At 40.9% G+C, this 22,024-nt stretch overlaps 1 protein-coding gene across 1 annotated transcript in view; it reads left to right on the top strand.

Annotated features, from left to right (window-relative positions):
- Positions 1-22,024, top strand: part of LOC102499849 (lipopolysaccharide-responsive and beige-like anchor protein) — a 358,799-nt gene that overhangs the window by 102,623 nt on the left and 234,152 nt on the right. The window contains exons 7-8 of the mRNA XM_006162336.2: positions 8,157-8,272; positions 10,408-10,520. Of these exons, the coding sequence (XP_006162398.1) occupies positions 8,157-8,272; positions 10,408-10,520 (229 nt within the window). The remainder of the gene's footprint in view (positions 1-8,156; positions 8,273-10,407; positions 10,521-22,024) is intronic.

Here is a 22,024-nt window from a genome sequence, read left to right as displayed (position 1 = left end):
ATATATATATGTATGTTTTATATATATATATATATATATATATTTAGAGAGAGAAAAAATGTGTGTGTGTGTGTGTGCGCACGCCTTCTCTGTAAGCATTTATAGCAGCTGACACATGGGTCTGGAATTGAAGTTAATATGTAGTTATTATTTCAAGAGTGATAAAATTGCTATCTTCTAAATTTTCTCTCATTTTATCATTTTAATTTCATGTCTTTTTAAGATGGATAAAAACGTAACGCTGACTCAAAAATGAATATTTATGTGATTACATAGTCTTCTACATGGATCTCTGCTTCTAGATGTTTTGTCTATGTGTAATTATTGAATAGAAGTGATCAGAAAACATTTACACTTGATTAACCATAGAGGAAAAAGTTTCCTTCCTCTCACTCATCGTTCTGGTGTGTATCAACATATTCTGTATAAACAGAAACATCGTAAAGAGAATGTTAAACTGTTTCTCGTCGGAAGTAAATATGACTGATCATTTCACGGCCGCATCTGTGGTTTTTCGGTGTTAACTCTTGTTAACCATATTACCTTAGACATTTCACTAGTTCTTTCTGGAAATGTAAAGGAATATTTGAATTGCTAAAATTCAGTTGTGTAAATTCAAAGTTGGAGGTGGGCAATCTCTGCTTCACGTCACAAACAAAGCTACGACAGTCGTTCGAAACTCCTGAGGGTATTTTGGGGAAGAAACCAGCGATGGTAAAGGAGCTTATAAATAAGTGAAATGAATGTCATGCCTGAGATATGAGCTGAAATTTGATAGGCACTCTACTACAGGGACTGTCCTAAGAATTAGATTCAATAGATACCTGAATTAGGAGTAAATATTTCATTGGATCCAGAAGTCAATTTTCCAGAGAGGCAATCATCTTGTATTCTAATTTTAAAAATTATTTGTCGTAGTGGCTGTCATGTTCAACTTCCCAGACTCGGCAACAGTCAAGAAAGTGGTTAACCACCTCCCTCGTGTTGGTGTCGGGACGAGTTTCGGATTGCCTCAAACCAGGTACCGTTTTAGATGAGAAATCATCTATATCATTTTCTTATTAACACTACTGGTGGGACCAGCAGGTGGTGTGGTGGTTAAGGCGCTGGACACTCCCACATGGCTGACCAGGGTTCAAGTTCTGAATCTGGTGGCTTGCTTTCTCACTTTCTCTCTCTCTCTCACTCTCACCCTCTGTCTCTCTTTGGTCAAATTAAAAAATAAATGAATGAATAAATAAAATAAATAATTATTTTTAAAAAACACTACTGTGTGTTTATGCTCTTATCCTTTATTTTGCAGGTATGAACTTTTGTTTTATATTCCACAGGAAATAATGATTATTAGTATACTAAGTTTTATTTTAATTTATTTTATTTTTTGCTATAGGGTGCATGCACTTAGAGATTGGGGGGGAGTGAGCAATCATCCCACATGGGATGGCTAGGCTGCAATCCCCTCTCTCCAATCTCCTCTTAGGATTTCGGCTATGATTTTCAAGCTGCCCAGTCTAGGACTCGAACCACACAGCTAGCCATATGGTATCCAGTACCTTAGCCTCATGTTGCCTGCTGGCCCTTATGTTGTATTTGAGTCAGCTGAACTGTAATATGTTCATGTTTCTGTAGCATATAGTGCCGTGTCCAGCGGAGAGTCCATATGTTCAGCAAATAATCTTCAAATAAAGGATTCCCTAACCTTTTCCCACACAAAGCAAAAGTACTGTTTCAGTTACAGTTTTTATCTTTGATAAAAAAAATTTAATATTTTAAGAACTCTTCAAAAATACTGTCATTTGAAAACGGATTTTATAGAGGGGTATATGTGCATGTATGTGTATACATACACATCTTTACTCAAGTTATATATATATATATATATATATACACACATATACATATACATATACATATATATACATACACATTTGTATATGTATGTATGCATGCATTGGGCCAGGGCCAGTCTCATAATGCAGTGGTTACATGCTGTGTATTGGGAGTTGGATCCTGCATGGCTGACCGCAGTTCAAATCCCAGCCCCACTGGCCTGAGAAATACACCAGGTGTGTGTGTGTATGAGTGCTCAAAATCCTGGTGAGGTTGAAAAATGAAGGAAAGAATTGAGGCATAACCACCTTCCACTGGAGTATTCTGTCTCTCACTCTCTCTCTGTGGTGAGCACATGCACCCTCTGGCAAGTACATAAAATAAAATAAAAGATAAAATAAAATGTTTATATTTGGATTACAGTGCAGTGCCACTACATTCTTTTCACAATAGCCAAAATGGAGAACAGAATTTTATTTGTTGTTATTGTTATTTTTCAATTTGCTATAGGGCACATATACTTATAAAAGAGAGAGAGAAAGAGAGAGAGAGAGGAAGTGAGAAAAAGCAAGCCGCCAGGTCCGGGACTCAAACTGTAGTCAGCCATGTGAGAATCCAACACCTTAACCGCCACACCACCTGCTGGCCCAGTGGTGATTTTTCAAAATTTTTGCCACCTTGTGAGGCACCCATTTAGTGAGCATTTTCCACCTTTCCATTTTGCTTCAAATGCTGAATGACTGTAGGATGATTGAGGTTGATTTCTTCGGGAACTTCTCATGTAGCTGGGAGAGGATCAGCTTCGATGAGTGCTCTCCGTTGGTCATTGTCAACTTCCAGTGACCAGCCACTGTGCTCCTCATCCTCAAGGCCTTTCTCTCCTTTGCAGAACTTGTTGAGCCACCACTGCACAGAACCTTCATTCGCAGTTCCTGGGACAATGCCTTGGTGACGTGGCCAGTTGTCTCCGCTGCTTTACGACCCATTTTGAACTTGACTAAGAAAATGACTTAAATTTGCTTTTTGCTGACCATTGCCAGTCTAAAATACATATAAACAGCAGCTAATACGTCATTAGCAGAAAAACATAAAGTGAGAAATGCACATTAAAATTATGTATAACACAACCACATTTACTTAAGAGTGTATCCAGTTATCAAATGGCAAATTTCAGCAGTACAAAACTGCAGTTACTTTTTCACCAACCAAATATAATAAATCAGATTAAATTTTTTCATACATTTGATTAAAGAGATTGAATTTCTCTTTATTACATTTGTAATAAAGAAAATTTCTATGTAATTTTTCTTTTTCTTTCTTTTTTTTTTTTTTTTGAGAGGTTTTTTTTTTTCTTTTGTAGAGATTTTTGATATAGGGTACGTGCGCTCACCAGACAGACAGAGAGAGACCTTAGAGACAGAAAGCGAGAAATCACCCCCCGGGGGGGATGGTCACTCCGTAATCCCTTCTCCTCCATTCTCTCGGGATCTTGGGCACACACGCACACGCGCCCGGCGTGAGTTTTAAACCACCGGGTCTGGGACGCGAACCGCGGTCGACTACATGGGAATCCAGCGACATAGCCATTACGCTAATTGCTGGTTCCCTTGAGAGGTTTTTGTTATAGGGCACGTGTGCTCACCAGAAAGACAGTGACAGAGAGATAGAAAGGGAGAAATCATCCCCAGGGGGGATGGCCACGTCACAATCCCTTCTCTTTAATTCTCCTCTCATGATCCTGGGCACGCACACACACGCACCCAGAGTGAGTTTAAGCCGCTGGGTCTGGGACTCAAACCATGGTCAGCTACATGGGAGTTCAGCGACATAGTCATTACGCTAATTGCTGGTCCCTATAATTTTTTTGTTTATGTAAACAATCTGTATATTGAATATTTTTTAACTATAATATATTTAATTAAAACTTAAATGGGGCTAGCAGATGGCGTAGTGGTTAAGGCACTGGACTCCCATATGGGGGACCACAGTTCAAGTGCCGGACCTGGCATTTGAAGTTCATGCCAGGTGTGTTTGTGTGTGTGCCCAAAATCCTGAGAATGGAGGAGAAGGGATTGAGGTGTGACCATCCCCTCTGGCAAGGGGTGGGGGGGGTCTGATTTCTTACTTTCTGTCTCTTTGTCTATCTCTCTCTCTCTCTGTCTTTCTAGCAAGCACACACTCCCTATAGCAAAAATCTCTCCTTAAAAAATAAAAGACCATTTAACCTGTGGTAAATATGAGATCAAATGTTAATTCGTGTATACGTAGGTACTTAGTGACTGGTGTTTATGTTGCTCACAGTAACCTAGTGAAGAGCTCAGAGCCACGTTAAATGCCATGGCAGCTCTCATGGAACAGGGAACTGGGAGCGTGAGCTTGACCGTGTGCTGGTCAGTGGGCTCTATCTAAAAATCCCATCACTGATTATTTCTTTTTGTAGTGGGTATTGATTCACCATCAATACAATTTGGTTAACTAATTTAAGGACTGGGAAGAGAGTGAGCACTGGGATTTTTCTATTGATTAAAGCATATTAGCAGTGGAATCTTGGTTTCCTTTTAGCATACCTAATTTTGCAGTGATTGGAGCTCTTTTGATCAGTCTAACTCAGATTTTTAAGGTAATACCTTATTATAGATAGAACCGAGACAAATAGCAGTCAGGATGTTAGCGGAGCTCCAGCGCCTGGGGTTGGAGGACATTTCTTCCACAACCCTTTGCAGTGACCTCGGTTCCTGACTGCTAAGCCTGAAGCCTGCGTCTCCATTTGCTGCTTGAGCACCCGCATGACGAGGGAGCTGGCTTTGTGCAGAGCAAGAGGCCCGAGAAAGGAGAAGGCTGGAGCCCTAATGTATTTCTGTGACTTGCCCTTGGTAGTTAAACTCCCTCGTTTCTTTCTTTCTTTCTTTCTTTTTTTTAATTATTTAATTTTATTTACCATTAGTTTTTCATTTTTAAATTTGCTACAGGTCCCATGTACTCACCAGAGATAGAGAGAGTGAAGGAAAGTGGGAAAGCTGGGACTTGAACCATGGTCTGTCATGTGGGAGTCCAGCGCCTTAAACGCCACGTCCTCTGCTGGCTGCACGTCCTCCTTCATTTCTGTCACATTGTATTCATTAGTGAGTCATTGAATGCACCCCAGGCCTTAGGGGAAGGAAATTAAGCCCCACCTTTTGGGGATATCTCTTAGATCCACCATTGGTCACAACTTTTACGTAAACTGGGCCTCCTGGAAAATAGTTGCTTCTTAAAGCCAGTTATGATTTTGGTTAGATAATGTCTATAATTTAACGAGGAATTTCAGAGTTCCAGAGGAAATGGCTCAGAATAGAACAGCAAATATCCTTAGCTTAATAAAAAAATTATCTTTCAGGCCCAGTAGATGGCGTAATGGTTTTGTGGCTGGACTTCATAGTCGACCATGGTTCAAGTCCCGGACTCAATGGCTTAAAACTCACACCTGGCACTTGTATGTGTGTGCGCCTAAAATCCTGAGAGGAGAAAGGAGGGGAAGGGATTGCAGTGTGGCCATCGCCCCTGGGGGATGCTTTCTCGCTTTCCATCTTTCTGTCTCTGGCAAGCGCATGTGCCATATAACCAAAGTCTCTCATAAGAAAAAAAAAGAAAAAGTTTTTTTTTGTTTTTTTGTTTTTTTTTTTTACTGGTGTTTTTTTTTTTTATTTCGGGTTTTATTTATCACCTAGTATGTTTTTCATACCCTAGAACTCTATGTAATGTCTTCCCACAGTGAATGAAAGTTTAAAGTCATGATTCATTCATCAGTTTCTTAAATAGTTTTTCAGCCCTTACAGTGTACCCAGCAGTGTATAAAACAGGCATTATCTTGTCCGTACATATTTAAACAAATGTGTAAGCTAAATGGTTGTGATAAGTGGCAGGAAGGATAAAATTAGGGTGTTACGGTAGTGATTAGTGGAGAGAGTTGACTTGCTTTGGATAAGGGCATCAGGGATGTCTTTCCATGCTCTTTTACATTTCGATTAGAGGAAGCAGAACCAGTCAACCTTTGAAAGAGGGAACGAGGTGTGCACAGGCCCAGCAGCAAGGCAGAGCTTCCAGTGTCCACAGAAATGCATAAGGGCGGGGACCAGCAGTTAGCGTAATGGCTATGTCGCTGGACTCCCACGTAGTCGACTGCTGTTTGCGTCCCGGACCTGGTGGCTTAAAACTCACACCGGGTGCATGTGTGTGCATGCCCAAGATCCCAAGAGGAGAAGGAAGGAGAAGAGATTGTGGTGTGGCCATCCCCCCTGGGGGGTGATTTCTCACTTCTGTCTCTCTGTCTGTCTCTGTCTGTCGAGTGCACGTGCCCTATAGCAAAAATCTCTCCAAAAAAAGAAAGAAATGCACAAGGGCGAGCGTCACCGGGACTCAGTGATCTTAGGACAAGGGTGTGGGCCAGGAGACAGTTGGGAGCCTGTGGTAGAAATCCAGGTGATCTGTGATGGTGATAGTGTACTTGAAGAGGCAACGTTGTTTAGAAAGTTTTAGGAAATATAATTGATGGGGTTTGGAAGTTATTTACCTGGGGGGGCAGTAAGAGTGGAAGGCTCTCAGTATGTCTGCTCCCTTCTCAGCTCGAGCTGCTCCGTGGCTTTTACTGAGATCAGAGCACTGGAGGAATAGGGGTGTGTGTTCACCCTCCCTCCCCATAATTGGTGTTGTGAGAAGGAGTGGATGGACAGAGGATGAGTTTCAGTTTTGATCTATTGAAATTGCAGACTGGGGCTGACATGTGGCAGGGTGATTAAGGTGTTGGACTCCCACATAGCCAACCACGGTTCAAGGCCTGGACCCGGTGGCTTAAAAATTATGCCAGGTGTACATGCGTGCATGCTCAAGACCCCAAGAGGAGAATGGAGAAGATGAGATGATTTCTCACTTTCTTTCTGGGGGATGATGTCTCACTTTCTCTTTCACTGTCTCTCTCTCACGCGCCACCAAGCCACCTGCTGCCCAGGTGTTTGTTAAATTTTTTTTTGAGTCCCTCCTTCTCATCCACAACTATCCACCCCTCCTATATAGTCTCCAGTATCTACACTTGCTGTCTCTGACTTGATATCTTTTCCACTCTTTCAGTTTCTGCCATTAAGTGCAGACGTCCTGTATATATTGTGTGGGGACATACAGTCTGTCGTTCATAATCTGGCTGGCTTAGCATGACATCTTCCGTATTTACCCACTTTGTATCAGGTGGCAAGATCTCATTAGTTTTTTTATGGCTCAGTAGTATTCCATACAATGGATAGATTTTATCATATGTAAATCATACCTCAATAAAAATGAAAAGAAACACTAGCTGCCTTGTCCTCTGTGGTAGGTAGAACTGTGACACCTAAACTTCTCTAAGACTTTAGACTTTGAACGTATTGATGACTCCTGCACCCGTTTCCCATGAGTTGTCCTCATTGGTATTGACATTTTATCGAGTCCCTAGGGCCAGCCAATGGCATGTTTGTGAAGGCTACTGGATCCCGCATGGCCTACTATGCAGTCTGAATCCCAGAGTCAGCGGCTTGAAAAACAAGCCTGGCATATGTGCACGGGAGCCCAAGTCCCAGGAGGAGAATGGAGGAGAAGGGATTGTGTCGTGGCCATCCCATCTGGGGGCTGTTTCTCACCTTCCTGCTCTTTCTCCCTGTCCAGCAAGCACATGCATCCTAGAAACAAGCAAGGGTCCACAGACAGCTTCATCTTCTCTTAAAATCTCAATGATTTCTCTTTCCTTTAGCTCTTTCTATGAATAGATACCTAAATATTGGGCTATTGAAAAAGTCATGATGCTTTTTTTTGCATAGAAAAGAATAAGCCATGGCTTTCCCAACACCCAATAGTTTAGAACCCACTTTCTTCTTGTTACAAAGGGTCTGCAAATACATTTAAATATATAATGTATAAACATGTTGTTGTTAAGAGAGAACTATTAACATTGATAAGCAGGTGAATATAATTTTATATACACATAATATAATTTCTTCTTTTTATGTCAGTTAACTAGTGAATTATAAATGGTACTGTTATTAATCAACCCTTGTGGAAACTGGATGTTTGAAAGGCCTCGTAATGACAGCTTACCTGAATGAGCAGAGCGTGTGTAATAGACCCGTGGCTGGTCTAATTCATTTGTTGAACCATTGATTATTGACTGAAGCGTTTTTAGCAGTCATTAGCCGAACATGAATTACTGATTTCAGAATTACTGATTTCAGTATGAATGGATAAACATACATAATTCATGATTTTTTATGATCTCATTCATCTTACATTTAAATTGATCCTCAACTGAATTCTGTTTCTTACAGGCGTATCTCACTAGCTAGTCCACGTCAACTTTTTAAAGCCTCTAACATGACCCAGCGGTGGCAGCACAGAGAGATTTCAAATTTCGAGTATTTGATGTTTCTCAACACGATAGCAGGTAATCTAAATCCATGCCTCGACTTATGCCAAATAATAATTAATCCTTGTAATCTGGGTAGACTGTTTTGAGTACTGGTATAGTAGCTTATTTTTATGGGCCCTTTTACTGCTAGAACACCTCATCAAAATGAACTCAGTCATGGGATTTCCAGTTCTATATGTGAACAGTAGGCTACTTGAAAACAATTTTAAAAGAGAAAATGAAAATTTACGATGATTTAGCATAGTAATAACGGACTCATGGTATTAGGTCATCAGGAAAGTCGTGACGTATTCTACGTTTTTCTATGCAAAAGTGCATCATGGCTTTCTCGATGACTCAATAGAATGATGGGGATGAAGAACCACATGAACGCGTAAGAACTGCTTTATAGCTTAGCTACGCATGAGATGAAACAACAAAACGCAACCTAGGAAGTAGATAACCGCGAGTAAAATATTAAGGAATATTCATACTACGACTCACATATGAAAACGTGAAGCTCCGATAGCCCTGTGCAAGGTCTGCAATCATGTACTGTCATCGAAACCACTCACCACAACAGTATTTTGGAAAAAAAAAAAATAGGAAAGTGCCCCTTCTTTTCATCTGTGGCAACTGTGGTAAAGAAAAGGGAGTGTATTTGTGAAACTTTCAAGATTCAGTTCAACACACCGACCTGGTTTCTAGCAAGGTACAGAGGAGATTCCAAGAGGAAAGATCACGGTGCTCCCTCTAGAAAAGTGGTTTTAAATACGAGTGGATCTTACCATTGTACGTGATTCTAGAGTGAGTTTGATAAAAGAGATAGGCCGTGGGAGGAGGATTACAAGGGCAGGGAGGGAGGAAAATGATTAGGTGGTAGGAAAGATTTCGGAGTTGGTGTAAGGATGGATATTGCTTTGGAGTTAGGAGGAGTTAGCAGAGGAGTTAGGAGGTTAGAGGTCATTCCATGTGAAACTGAAAGTATAAGCAAGCATCCAAAGATAAGAAAATACAACGTAGACCTAGAAAACAGTTAGTGGTATAGTTTCTCTGTGTGTATATGTGTGTCTCTCTGTGTATGCTTAATGTATCTATTCATAAAGATACGAGGAAAAGAAGAGTGTTGGTGTGGAGACTATTGGTGAAGAGTATATTAATTCGAGAAGCTGGTACTCAGTTCATTGGGAAACTTTTCCTAGTATTTGAGGATATCAGTGATATTAGAAAGTTATTAAAAATTAACTTAAAGATGGTATGTAAACTGGAGGGCTCAGCAGATGGCTTAATGGTTAAGTTGCTGGACTCCCAGGTAGTTGATTATGGCTCAAGTCCCAGACCCAGCAGCTTAAAACTCACGCCAAGCACATGTGCATGTGTACCCAAAATCCCAAAAGGAGAATGGAGGAGAAGGGATTGTGGTATGGCCATCCTCTCTGGGGGTTGATTTCTCACTTTCCAGCTCTCTGTCTCTCCAGTGAGTGCACATGCCGTGTAGCAAACATCTCTCTAAAAAAATAATAGTAATGATAATAATAAGAAGAAGGTAAATTGTGGTGGGAAAAGACTAAGCAGAGAGAAAATTAGGTAACAATTACAGATACAAAGTAATGAAGGTATCCATTGGAGGGTAATAAGGGAACTGAAAGGAAGGATCAAGTAAACTTTAGTTTTAGGACTAGAGTATTTGGATTTGAATGCAGCTTGACCGTTGCTCGTTGTGTGAGTTGGGACATTACCTCACTTCTTAAAAAGTTTATTTATCTCTTTTGCAAGAGAGACAGAGATAGAGACAAGGGCATCTAACAGAGTCTACACTCTGTGACCTGTCCTCATGACAGCTAGCCCCGATCATGAGTATGTGTGTGCATCCATGCAGCCCGTCTCCTCAGAGAGGTCCCTGGACATGAGCCCTCCCCTTTCCCAAGGGGGTCCAGTTGGGTTACCCCTGTACCACCACCTGGTCCCAAATGACTCACTTTGTGCAGTTTTTCCATCTGTCAAAGGGAGATGATACTAATTTCATAACGTTATTGTGAACATTAAATGAAATACTATATAGGCAACACTGAGAACAGTGGCACCTAAAAATCATCGTTCTTATTATATGAGCGCATCTATTATTTAGTTTTTCATTTTAAATTGAAAGTGACTTTGTTTGCCCCTACCAGGACGGAGTTACAATGACTTAAATCAGTATCCAGTGTTTCCCTGGGTCATCACTAACTACGAATCTGAGGAACTGGATCTCACCTTGCCGAGTAACTTCAGAGATTTGTCCAAGGTACTTTCTCAGTAACTGTCTGATAGCTAATCGTGTTGCGTGTAAAAATAAATTTAATTGTCTTTATTTTCATATAACTTTAAAAAATCTTTTAAATTTCATTCTAGCTTTAATATATTTATGTTTTAAATGTATGTTCAATACTCTCAAATTGAAAAATGTAATATGCATTATAAGCTTGATAGCAAGTAAAAATTTTAAGTTATGTTATTTTTTCCATATGCATTCAAGAAGATCCTCCATTCTTCTCTAGAGATTTTAGGCCCCCATGCATACGTGCCGACATGAATTTAAACTGCTGGGTCCAGGACTCGAACCATGGTCAACCTTATGGCAGTCCAGTAACATAACCATTGAGCCATCTGCTGGTCAATATTTGTTCTCTTTTTAAAATAGGTGAATATGTAGGGAGAAAGAGCTAAGTCTAGGCATGGCTATATGTATAGATAACATGTACATGCACAAATGCTTTTTTAAAAAAAATCTTTCAAGGGTCAGTGGGTGGCATGGTGGTTAAGGTGTTGAACTCTCACATGGCCAACTGATGTTCAAGTCCAGAACTTGATGACTTGCTTTCTCACTTTCCTTCTATCTCTCTCTCTGTCTCTCTTTGAGCGCACGTGTCCTATAACAAGTTGAAAGATAATAATAACAATAATAATAAATAATTATTAAAAAATCTTTCCATAAACATTTTTCCATATCTTTATATACTCTTCAAGAGCTTTCCTTTTCTATCCTGGATAGAATATTCTGAACCATCATATTTGGGTATACAATAAAATTATTTCAGCTTTTTATTATGAGCAATTTTAAACATGTAGAGGAACAGACAAAATAGCAGACTAAACTCGTCACTCTGCTTCAGATGTTTTGAACTCTTCTTTAGCCTTTTTTCATCTTTACTCCCTTCTCTCTCCTTTCTCATATTATTTTGAAGCAAATGCTAGACATCATATCATTCCATTCATTAATATTTGAATACATACTTCTAAAAGCTAAGGTCTCTCTTCTTTAAGCACAACCATCACACCATTAGCAATCCTAAAGCATGGGCAGTAATTTTTAAATAATTTCTTAGCATCAGATAGCTAGAAGATGTCCAGTTTCCAACTGAATCGTAACTTGGCCATCCTTTTTAGTTTGTTTATTCACATCAGGATCCAGAAAGGGCCTTCCGTTGCAATCACTTGATGGACTTCTTTAGTTTTATTCCGTGGGCTTCCTCTTTTCATTATTTTTTTCTTCTTAATGAAGTAGTTGAAGAAACACATTGCCTCGTAGATTTTCTCACCCCTGTGGTATAGGCTAATATGTTTCTCCATCTCCTGTATTTCTTATAAATTAGTAGTCAATTCTAGAGGTTAATAGAATTCAGATTGAATAGTTCTTTTGTAAGTTATTTGTTCATTTCTTCCATAAGAGAGAAGGTAAGAGAGCATGGCACATACCCGAGTGGGTCTTCACGCTGCAGTCCACCCCAGGCCTGGCAGCTGTGACCACTGCAGGCATGCACACACCTGGCACCAAGAGGGAGGCCCAGGACATGAGCGTGGAACCCTGGTGGGAGCCCTTCTTTGGGGGGAATACTGTCTGGAGCCCATAGCATGTTCTGTCATGCTGGTTGCTGCTGAGTTTGTCCTTATTCTTGGCCTTTTTTGGGGGGGTGGGGTGGGTAGGGGTTAGGAACAAAATTAAGATGAAATACATTATAAGCTCAAACTTAGTCCTCCGGTTAAATTGAGGGTCATGTTTCCGTTAATGTGTGAGGAGCACTGAGTCCCTGTCCCTGTTGATTTAGGTGGACAGGAAGTCCAGTCTTCCTAAAGCTTAGTAATTTCTAGGCATACCTCATGAATAAGTTTATATGTTCTGCAGGTTTTTTGTTTTTGTTTTTTTTTGAGAGAGAGATTTTTTTCTACGGGGTGTGTGCACTTGCTGGAGACACAAAGACAGATGGATAGAAAGCAAGAAATCGTCCCCCATGGCGATTGGCCATGCCAAAATCCCTTCTCCCCTATTCTCTCGGGTTTGGGCACTCACGCATACGTGCTTGGCCTGTTTTGAGCCACTGCATCCGGGACTCAAACCACTGTCGACCATGTGGGTGTCCAGTGTCTTAACCACTACACCACCTGCTGACCCATATTCTGTAGATGAGTTTTTGTTGCTGCTCCCCTGCGTGCATCCCCCAACCCTGTAAGTCACTCTGTTTTCAGAATGCCAGGTTTCTTGCTCTTACTATGGACGTCCTTTGAGAATATGCATAGTCCGTTCCCTCTCCTCTTCTAAATCCAGCGTAGGCCACAGTGAAATATTTAAAGAGTTCCGAGTACCCAGACACAGCACATGCGCAAGGCCCTCAGTTTCCTCCAGGCCAAGTCAGAGGCTCCTTGCCCCGATTCTGCAAATCCCAGCATGACAGGGATGAGTCCACTCTCCATATCCAGCGTGGGGAGGGAGTGTGTTCCTTGACGTACCTGTCCCAGGGGGTGCCTTTTTTTGTTCTGGCATGATTAACATTGGGCATGTTTAGGAGCTTTCCACACTCTGTCCACAGGATACGGTGTTTCTTTCTGTTTGGTTTGGTTTGGTTTTTCCACACAGTCCAGACAGTTACAGCCATCGTCAGAGATGTCAAGAGAAAAGAACGTTTTCTTCATGACAAATAATGGTGTGTAGGACCTGGCCCTTGCTTGCTTTATTACCATATCTTTTGTTCCTGTCCTAGTCTTCGCTCCTGTCATCTGATTCTGTCAGGCCCCAGGCTCACCTCTGGTGCCTTCACGGTGACTCCTCCCTTTATCCAGCGATCTGAACACCCAGGGTCTTCTCTTTGTTCTTCTGTTGTAAAACGTTTCATAGTGTGTTATACATTTTGAGTTTACCTCTCCCATGAGAGAGGGGGCAGAGAGAGAGAGAGAGAGAGAGAGCGTGCACCCTCAGCTGGGTCTTCATGCCACGGTCCATCCCGACTGTCAGCTAGCCTTGATTACATGCATGCACATGCATACCCAGCATGCCCAGGGAGGTCCCGGGCTGCAAACCTGGGACCTTTCCCATGTGGTTCCAGGTGCGTAACCACTATGCCCCCACGACGTCTTGTGTTACAATTTTAATGTTTTCTCTGTTCCTTTTTAAGTGAAATCGTGATTCTGACAATTTTGTCTTGTTCATTTCTGTATCTCTGGTGCCTGGTATAGTGCTTAGAACTGAGAAATTATAGCAGTTTCTGCATCAACTTCTCCAGTTTTAAAAGAGAGTTTTCATTGGCAAAGGAAAGCATTATTTGCAGACCACGTTTCTGCTAAGGGAGTAATAACCAGAGTATGCAGAAAACTCCGGAAACTCAACAACATAGATTCCAAATGGGTAAAGGACTTGAACAGACTTTTCCTCAAAGAGGATATACAGATAACTGATGAGAACGTGAAGAGATGCTCATTGTAACTAATTATTTGTGAAAGGCAAAGTTAAAATGAAATGCCACTTCACCACTGTTTGGTTATTATCAAAAACAGAAACAAACCTCAGAATAACAAGTGTTGATGAGAACAGGGAGAGTAAGAACCTTTGTGGGCTGTTGGTGGGAATGTATAATGTTGTAGCTGTAGCTGATGTGGAAAACAGTAGGGCAGTTTCTCAAAAAAAAACCCCAAAAAACCATATAATCTACCAGTTCCACTTCTGGGTATGTATCTACAAGAATTGAAAACAGGGGTATGAATAGATATTCCTATACCCTATAGCAGTATTACTCACAACAGACAAAGAAAGATGGAAACAACCCAATGTCCACTGATGTATAAACAGATCAATGAAATGTACACACGTACCATAGAATATTATTTAGCCCTAAGGAAAGAAATGGTGACACGTGCTTCAAGGACGAACCTTGAAGTCATCATACTGATGGAAATAAGCCAGTCACAAAAGGACAACTCCTGTGATTCCACACAAAAGAAATACTTCGAGTTGTCAAATTCATAGAGACAGGAAGCAGAAAGGTGGTTGCCAGGGTCTGGGGTAAGGGAGTGACAGGGACTTAGTGTTGAATGGATATAGTTTCAGGTTGGCAAGGTGAACATTCTGGTGGCAGATGGTGGTGATGGGTGAATGTACCTGATACCTAACAGTGATTCAGATGGGGAAGTTTATGTTAGGTATACTTACCACAGTTTACAAAAAAAGAGTCCAGGGAGGGGATCAAAAAGATGTTAGCAAACTATTGGGTCATTGAGAAAGTCATGATACGTTTTTCTATGCAAAAACGCATCATGACTTTCCCTATGACCCGAGACACATCTAGAACTTAGAAGAAGTGCCTTTGTGTTTCTGCTCTTGCCTCTCGGGGGTCGCCTTGAGAGCAAGCCCAAACGTTTGCAGCTTAACCTGCAGGAGGGATGTGACTGACTCATGGTGCACAGCTCACTTGTCTCAGCTGAGGCTTCTGAACCAAACCAGTCCTCAGCTGGCCTACTGCTGGCCACGAACACGTGAACGGGCCCAGCTAAGAGCAGTGAATCCAGGCCCAGATGTGCAGAATTTTCCAGTCGATTGTCTCTGAGAGATCATGGTGTTTAAGAAACATTGAAAAAAAATAGAAATGAGGAAGGAAGCCTTCCCTACGTCTAGGAGCTGCTTTTGTTCTAAGGCCCTGGAGTGTTTCACTGGAATCTGTAGACCTTTGTAGTCTAACACATGAGGGCCATATTAGTTTGACTCATGTGATGGACCATGGAGTAAGTCAGTAACAAAACAATAAGGACCACTTATGAATCCTCAGGCTTTTGTATCTTATTCTTTCTCTGTTGTTTGAATTTTATGTCCACGAAAGTAAAAGTAGGAGCAGGCTCAGAGTACGGCAGTTAGGCGCTGTGCAGAGGAAGCCAGATCCCACATGGCTGGCCAGGCTTTGAGTCTTGGCCCCAGCAGCTTGAAAACCATGCAGGGTATATGCATGTGTGTGTCCAGAATCCTGACAGGATGGAGAATTGGAGGAAAAAGGATTGTAGTGTGATCAGCTCTGTTGGGGTGTGCCTTCTCTCTCTCTCTCTCTCCTTTTCTCATGCACATGCACATGCCCGCTGGCATTAAAGATAATGTTTCAAAGAAATCTCATTTTGTATGAATTTGTTAAAATGTAAAGTTTGCTTCACAGAATGAATGACATTTGAATAAGTGCCCTGTCTAGGGTTGTTAGAGAACTGTCTATGTTTTTATAACTCAATCCTTCAGTTTGGACTTTTATTTAAGCACGTAGTTTATTAAGCCTATTTTGTGCTTTGGATGGGTTTCGGAAGTCTCTTCAAGAAGCACGAGTGGTAAGAGAGACTGTGGGCTAGCCACATTTCTGTCTTTATGGAATAGCAGCGAATGTCGAAAGCAGGTGCTTTTCTAGACAGTTCTGTGCTGCATCTCCCTCTTCTGCCATCCTCACAGCCGAGCAGCAGGGAGCTCCCATAACCCCTGACCTCCTCTCACCACTCTTTGCTAACTACCTCTGTCCTCCCAACCTTGTCTTCTTCACCAGCCCATCAAAATCTCACATTGCCAGAGGAAAGCCTCCTCCGCCATTTCATTATATGGTCTATATGATGGTGGGGTTTTTTTTCTTTTGGCCAGAGGTCACATGTGCTCACTACACACAGAGAGAAAAAGTACCCCAGTGTAGTGTGGCCACAGTGCAGTCCATTTTCTTCCATTTCACTATTCCATCAGGATTTGGGGCACACACACACACACACACACACACACACACACGTATATTTTTAAAGCTGCTGGGGCTGGGATTTGAACCATGACCAGCCACATAGTATCCCACTTCCTATACACCAAGCTTCAATGTTGTACTGTGGAGCTGTCCCTGTATGATTTTTTTATTATAAGTATTCCTTGAAATAATATCAGGAAAAAAGAAGATCGTAAATTATTTTCCAGCTAACCAAAATCCTTTATTAAAATTGGATTTTATTTTATTTGTGTATTACCACCATTACTATAGAACTTGCCAAATGGTTCTGTTAGCTGGGTAAAATATTTTAACTGATGGCTTTATGACTTTTCTACAAGATATGATCAATAAGGCTTTTGAATGCCCGACTACATGATCAATAGTCATTTTGCATTTTAATTTTGTTACATTAAAAGTAAAAAAGGGGAGGGTGGGACAGTTCCTTTCATTCGTTTCTACCCAGTAAACAAAGATTTAAGAAATACCATTTGGGACCAACAGATGGCATAATGGTTGCATCACTGAACTCCCATGTAGTTGACCATGGTTCAAGTCCAGACCCAGCAGCCTGAACTCACACCAGGCGTGTGCACCCAAAATCCCAAGAGGAGAATGGAGAAGAAGGGATTGCAGTGTGGCCATCTTATATATATATACCACTTATTGACTTCATTTCTTTACATGTAGTGGTATCTATTTTTAGGGATTTTTGTGAAATATATTTAGGGGCTGTGTACCAACGTTCCTGACACTGATGGAACACATATGCTTAGGAGGTTCCAGAAGACCCCATATATGTTGTACTGTATAACCCGGCTGTGTAGAGGCAGTAGTATCCTGGTTTGTGGAAGTACAACCTACGATGTCCACACAGCGGTGAAATAACCCAGCGAGGCATTTCTCAGGTATATCCCCATGTTGGGTGACATGTGACTTAATTGTGCTTTGGGCTGAGGGAGGCGTGGTTTAAAGAGTACTCTCGGCAAGAAGTGAAGGGCACGCCGTTGAGCAGTGGACAGTAGAGTAATTTGGTGGCCTGGGAGGCTGTGGGGAGCTCTGACCTGAAACCCTGCAAAGAATAAATTCACTCAGGTTCATGAACGTGGAATTCTGCTAGTGCTAATTGCTTTCATTAACTATGGATGACATCAGTGAGATCGGAATTAGCTCCATTATTTTAAGTGAAATAACCAAGCATGCCAGGTACTTGAAAATTGTACTTTGCACATGTAACATCCTGGTGATTGTTTCTTTCATTCAAGAGTCTCCTCTCCGGAGTAGGGTATGCCAGAGCGTTCACAGTGCAATTCAGTTTTCAGCTATCTGTGAACACTCACGTTTTCTCATATATAAAGAAGCTGCATCAGGGCACATAATGGTCATAATAGAATTGTATTAAAATCTGTCCCATAGTATACATTTGGCAAACATTACTATTTGTTTAAATAAACTTGTGAAATCCGGGAAAGCATTATGTGCGAAGCTTAATTTAGAACACAAACAGATCTCATCCTCATTCTTAAGTAGATAATATAGCCTGCCTGGCTTTAAAACGTATTGAATTATTTATGCAGATTTATGTCCATTTAATTTCCCCAAAGCTGGTTTTCAGAAGAATTTTAGTAGCTTTGATACAAAACTACAATTTTATTTGGCAATCTATGTGTTGCAGAGGGAATATCCTTTCTGAAGCAGAATTAACGTCATCAACACCCTTCTGTATTATTTTTCTGATTATTCTTTGAGAAAAGAATGGAAGACATTAAAACCCAGTGTTATTTAACGTATTTAATTTTATTCCATGTATAGTACCTCTTTATGATCATTGCAAATTAGTGTATGTTGAGAAGGTCAAATTTACTGTAGCCTGAAAAAGCTGATGACAATTAAATCTCTTTTTATATTGAGACAGTCCTCACTTAATATAATGGTTTAATTTATTCTTTCCAACCTGAAAAGAAAAAATCAGGATCAATTTCGAAGTAGATCCCCCCCTGCTTTCCCAGTTGTTTCATCAACAGTCTGAAAGTCTGACTGATGAGAAGACAGATCTAACCATGCGTAGAATTTGGAGTGACATTAATCCATATTTTATAAATACACATTGATTTCATATTTTGACAACCTCCTTGGAAGAGATAAGAATCAACATTTTTTTTCTGCATAAGAAATTATAATTAGAGCAGGAATATATTTACAGAATGTCATACCATAAAAACAAATTATGACGGCTGAGTATTTCAGTACCAGGGCTTCCTTTGTAGATTCAGAAGTTGTTTTTTTTTTTTTTTTTTTTGCAAATCTGTGTGTATTTTTTTTTTTCTATTATTCTACTTGGGAAAGTGATTGTGTAAATCAGTTTTCTAAGAAGAGAAAATAAGTCATAAAGTCATTCAGGTTGATGAAAACAGAATTCTGAGGCAAGTCACCTCGCTTCACTGGGCGGCATCGTTGTCTTAGAATACATAATATGTATTCGTGCTGTTCTCTGGATACCTGTTCCAAAAAACTAGTGTGTCCCTAGATTGACACGCAGTAGAGAACCATTCACTTGCGGATGGAGACACGATTATCTTGGCTGTGGAAATGAGAAGACAGGACCATCCCTCTTTGTTGTTATTATTTACTGGCATTTTATGAGGCTTGTGCTGTATTCCAGGCTTTTGTCTAAGCATCTCACACGCAAACTCCTTTAACACTCACACAACCATTTCGGGTAGGTAACATTGCTCTTGTCTTTTATAAAAGTAGAAACTTAGCTGCCAAGACGTTGCACAAGGTCACGTAGCTAGTGCACAGGGCAGAATTGGAGCTCTAGGCCAATTTTCTCAAATTGCAACTCACAACTGTATTTTTAAAAATTAATAAAACAGTGGGACCAGCAGGTGGCATAATGGTTATCTCGCTGGACTCCCATGTAGTCCACTGCTGTTCAAATCCCAGACCTGGTGGCTTAAACTCATGCTGGCACGTGTGTGTGTGCATGTCCCAGATGCTGAGAGGAGAATGGGGGAGAAGGGATTGCAGCGTGGCCATCCCCCCAGGGGGTGATCTCTCGCTTTCTGACTCTCTGGTGAGCTTATGCACCCTATAGCCAAAATGTCTCTTAACACAAAATTGTGTAAGATAGCATACCATAAAAGGGAAATATCAGTGCACACTACATGTGGCTGTTCTGCTTCAGGTGTGTGGGTGTGGGCATGTGAGCTTGCTGGGTTGTGACTTAAAGTAACTTATTTCTTACTATGAGTTTGGGCCCAGAGAGTTTGAGGAATGCCTCAGTATGATATATCACCTTTTACTTTGGGCGCCAGTTGCTGAATGTGTTTTGATGTTATTTTCTCAAGTTGCTTTTCACTTTTCATGCTGAAAGACATGATAGAACACACTAGCATTTTGTTGCTTGAAAAAGGAAAGCTTTTTCCAAACGTCCTACTCGTGTTTTTGTCCCAGGTTAGTTAAGCTGTTTTGACTAAACCTTTGTTATAAAAAGTGGAATATTTGGTTAAAACTAGAGCACCCCAGTGATACTGCTCCTTCGTAGGGTCTTTCATGTATTGACCGTCAGTTAAGTATTGTAACATGCCAGGAACTTTGTTTCTTGGAGATTTGAAAGAATAAATCAAGTAGTCACTATTTCAGTAAGCAAACACATGAAAGATTGGGGAGGGGAAAGAGAAATGGCCAAGCAAATATTTTACTTTTGGCTCGTCGAAAAAGTCATGACTTATTTTCTATGCCAAAATACACCGTGACTTTTTTAAGGACTTAGTCTTTAAATAATTAGAGCTCACATTTTAATTTTTTTTTTTTTTTGGATAGGTTTTTGCTATAGGGCGCATGCACTTGCCAGACAGACAGAGACAGAGAGACAGAAAGCGAGAAATCACCCCCCAGGGGATGGCCACGCCACAATCCCTTCTCCTCCATTCTCCTCTCGGGATCTTGGGCACGCACGCACACGCACCTGGCGTGAGTTTTAAGCCACCAGGTCCAGGACATGAACCGCAGTCGACTACATGGGAGTCCAGCGACATAGCCATTACGTTAACTGCTGGTCCCTTAATTTATTTTTGAGAGAGATTTTTGCTATAGGGTATATGTACTTGCCAGAGAGACAGAAAGTGAGCAATTACTCCCCAGGGGGATGGCCATGCCACAATCCCTTCTCCTTCCTTTTTCTCATAGGATTTTGGACACACAGGTGCCCGGGTGAGTTTTAAACCACTGGGTCTGTGACTCGAACCACAGTTCTACTATGTGGGAGTCCAGTAACATAACTATTATACCACCCACTGGTCCCAAGTGCTGACATTTTTAAAATAAAGGAAAATCCTGAAAAAGTTTGAAGGGATAAGAAAAAGAAAAACCCATTTTTCATCTTTAGAGTACAAGCAAATTGTGGGGCATTATTTTGCCCAGAGTACAGAAACAAGAAAACACAAGATGGAGGGGAACGAGCCTGCATCGTGATCTGACCCTTACGACCCCTCCGTGTAGGTCTTGGAGGAAAGCTTACTGAAGCTAAAGTTTAAGTTCAGCCCTGATACTAAGAACACATACTTGTTTTTGCTTAATTTTGGTTTTGAAATCTGTTTTTTGACTCTCTTAACCCAGCAGTTTCGTTGCCCTAGTCTGGCTGGAAACGTTCCTGAAGAATAAATTCTGAGAAGTCCGTATTTACTTATTTCTTGCTACTGTGTGTCTTTGGTATATATTGTCTATGTCTGTCTGTCTGTCTCTCTCGGTGTCTCTGTGTCTCCCCCTCTTACAGGGGTAGTAAGGTGAGGTTCTCCTTTGGGTGCACACGTTTGTTTCCTACCACTTGGGTATCTATTTTGCATGTGAGATATTTCTCTCTAACATGCACATTAGACGTGCAGCATGCATCCTGACCTGGAATTGACTACCGACCTCTGACTGTTGTTGATCAGACAGCACTTCTTTATCTTTTTAAGTTTTAAGTGCTGTTTCTGACGAATGCCAGTCCTTTTAGTCTGCTTTGTAACAGATACACCAGGAATCAATATACCATCTAGATGTCACAGAGGGAAAAGGACACTTTCTTTCCGGGGGCAGGGAGAGGATGTTATTTAAACATAATAGGTGTTACAGTTCTTACTTTATTTATTTATTATTCTTTATTGGATTTTCATTAAACCAAAGGAATTGAGACTTGAGAAGAGAAAACACAGTTTATACTATCACAACAGGAAATAAGAGATTTTTTTCAATTGTTTAAATAAAATACAAAAGCAGAGAAATAAATGAAAAGTCATTCCGTACTTCATTGTGGATTATTTGTTATTAGCTAGGAAAATATGTTGGAATGATCTCCGTCTTGACATTAAGCACGTATGCAGTTACATGCCACCCTGGCTCTGGGGGTGTGTGTGCGTTGCATGCCCTGGACCTGGGAGCTTGCAGTTTAATCAGGTCAGGATGACTCAGGGCCAGTCCTGGGAGTATCCGGAGTATTGTAAGGGAAGTACGAGTGGGTGCTCTCCACTGTAACATTTTACACATATGCTGTCTTCTTTCATCCCCTCCACAGCACTGTAAGGAATGTGTTGTTATCTTCATTTTACAGATAAGGAAACTTAAGATTTAGTGAGGTTAAGGGATTCTCCAAGGTCATGCATTTTTCCAAGTGGTAAACCTGGGATTTGATCTCAGATCTGTCCTTCAGGGAACTGGAGAACTTCAGGTATAACCAGAAGAGTAGTTCGGGTTAAATATTTGCTATCTACCTCTTTTCAAAACCCAACTC

This window comes from Tupaia chinensis, unplaced genomic scaffold, assembly GCF_000334495.1.
Source record: "Tupaia chinensis unplaced genomic scaffold, TupChi_1.0 Scaffold139871_1, whole genome shotgun sequence".
Lineage (NCBI taxonomy): Eukaryota > Metazoa > Chordata > Mammalia > Scandentia > Tupaiidae > Tupaia > Tupaia belangeri.
Note: the sequence above shows the minus strand (reverse complement) of the source record. Positions and strands in the feature narration are given on the sequence as shown.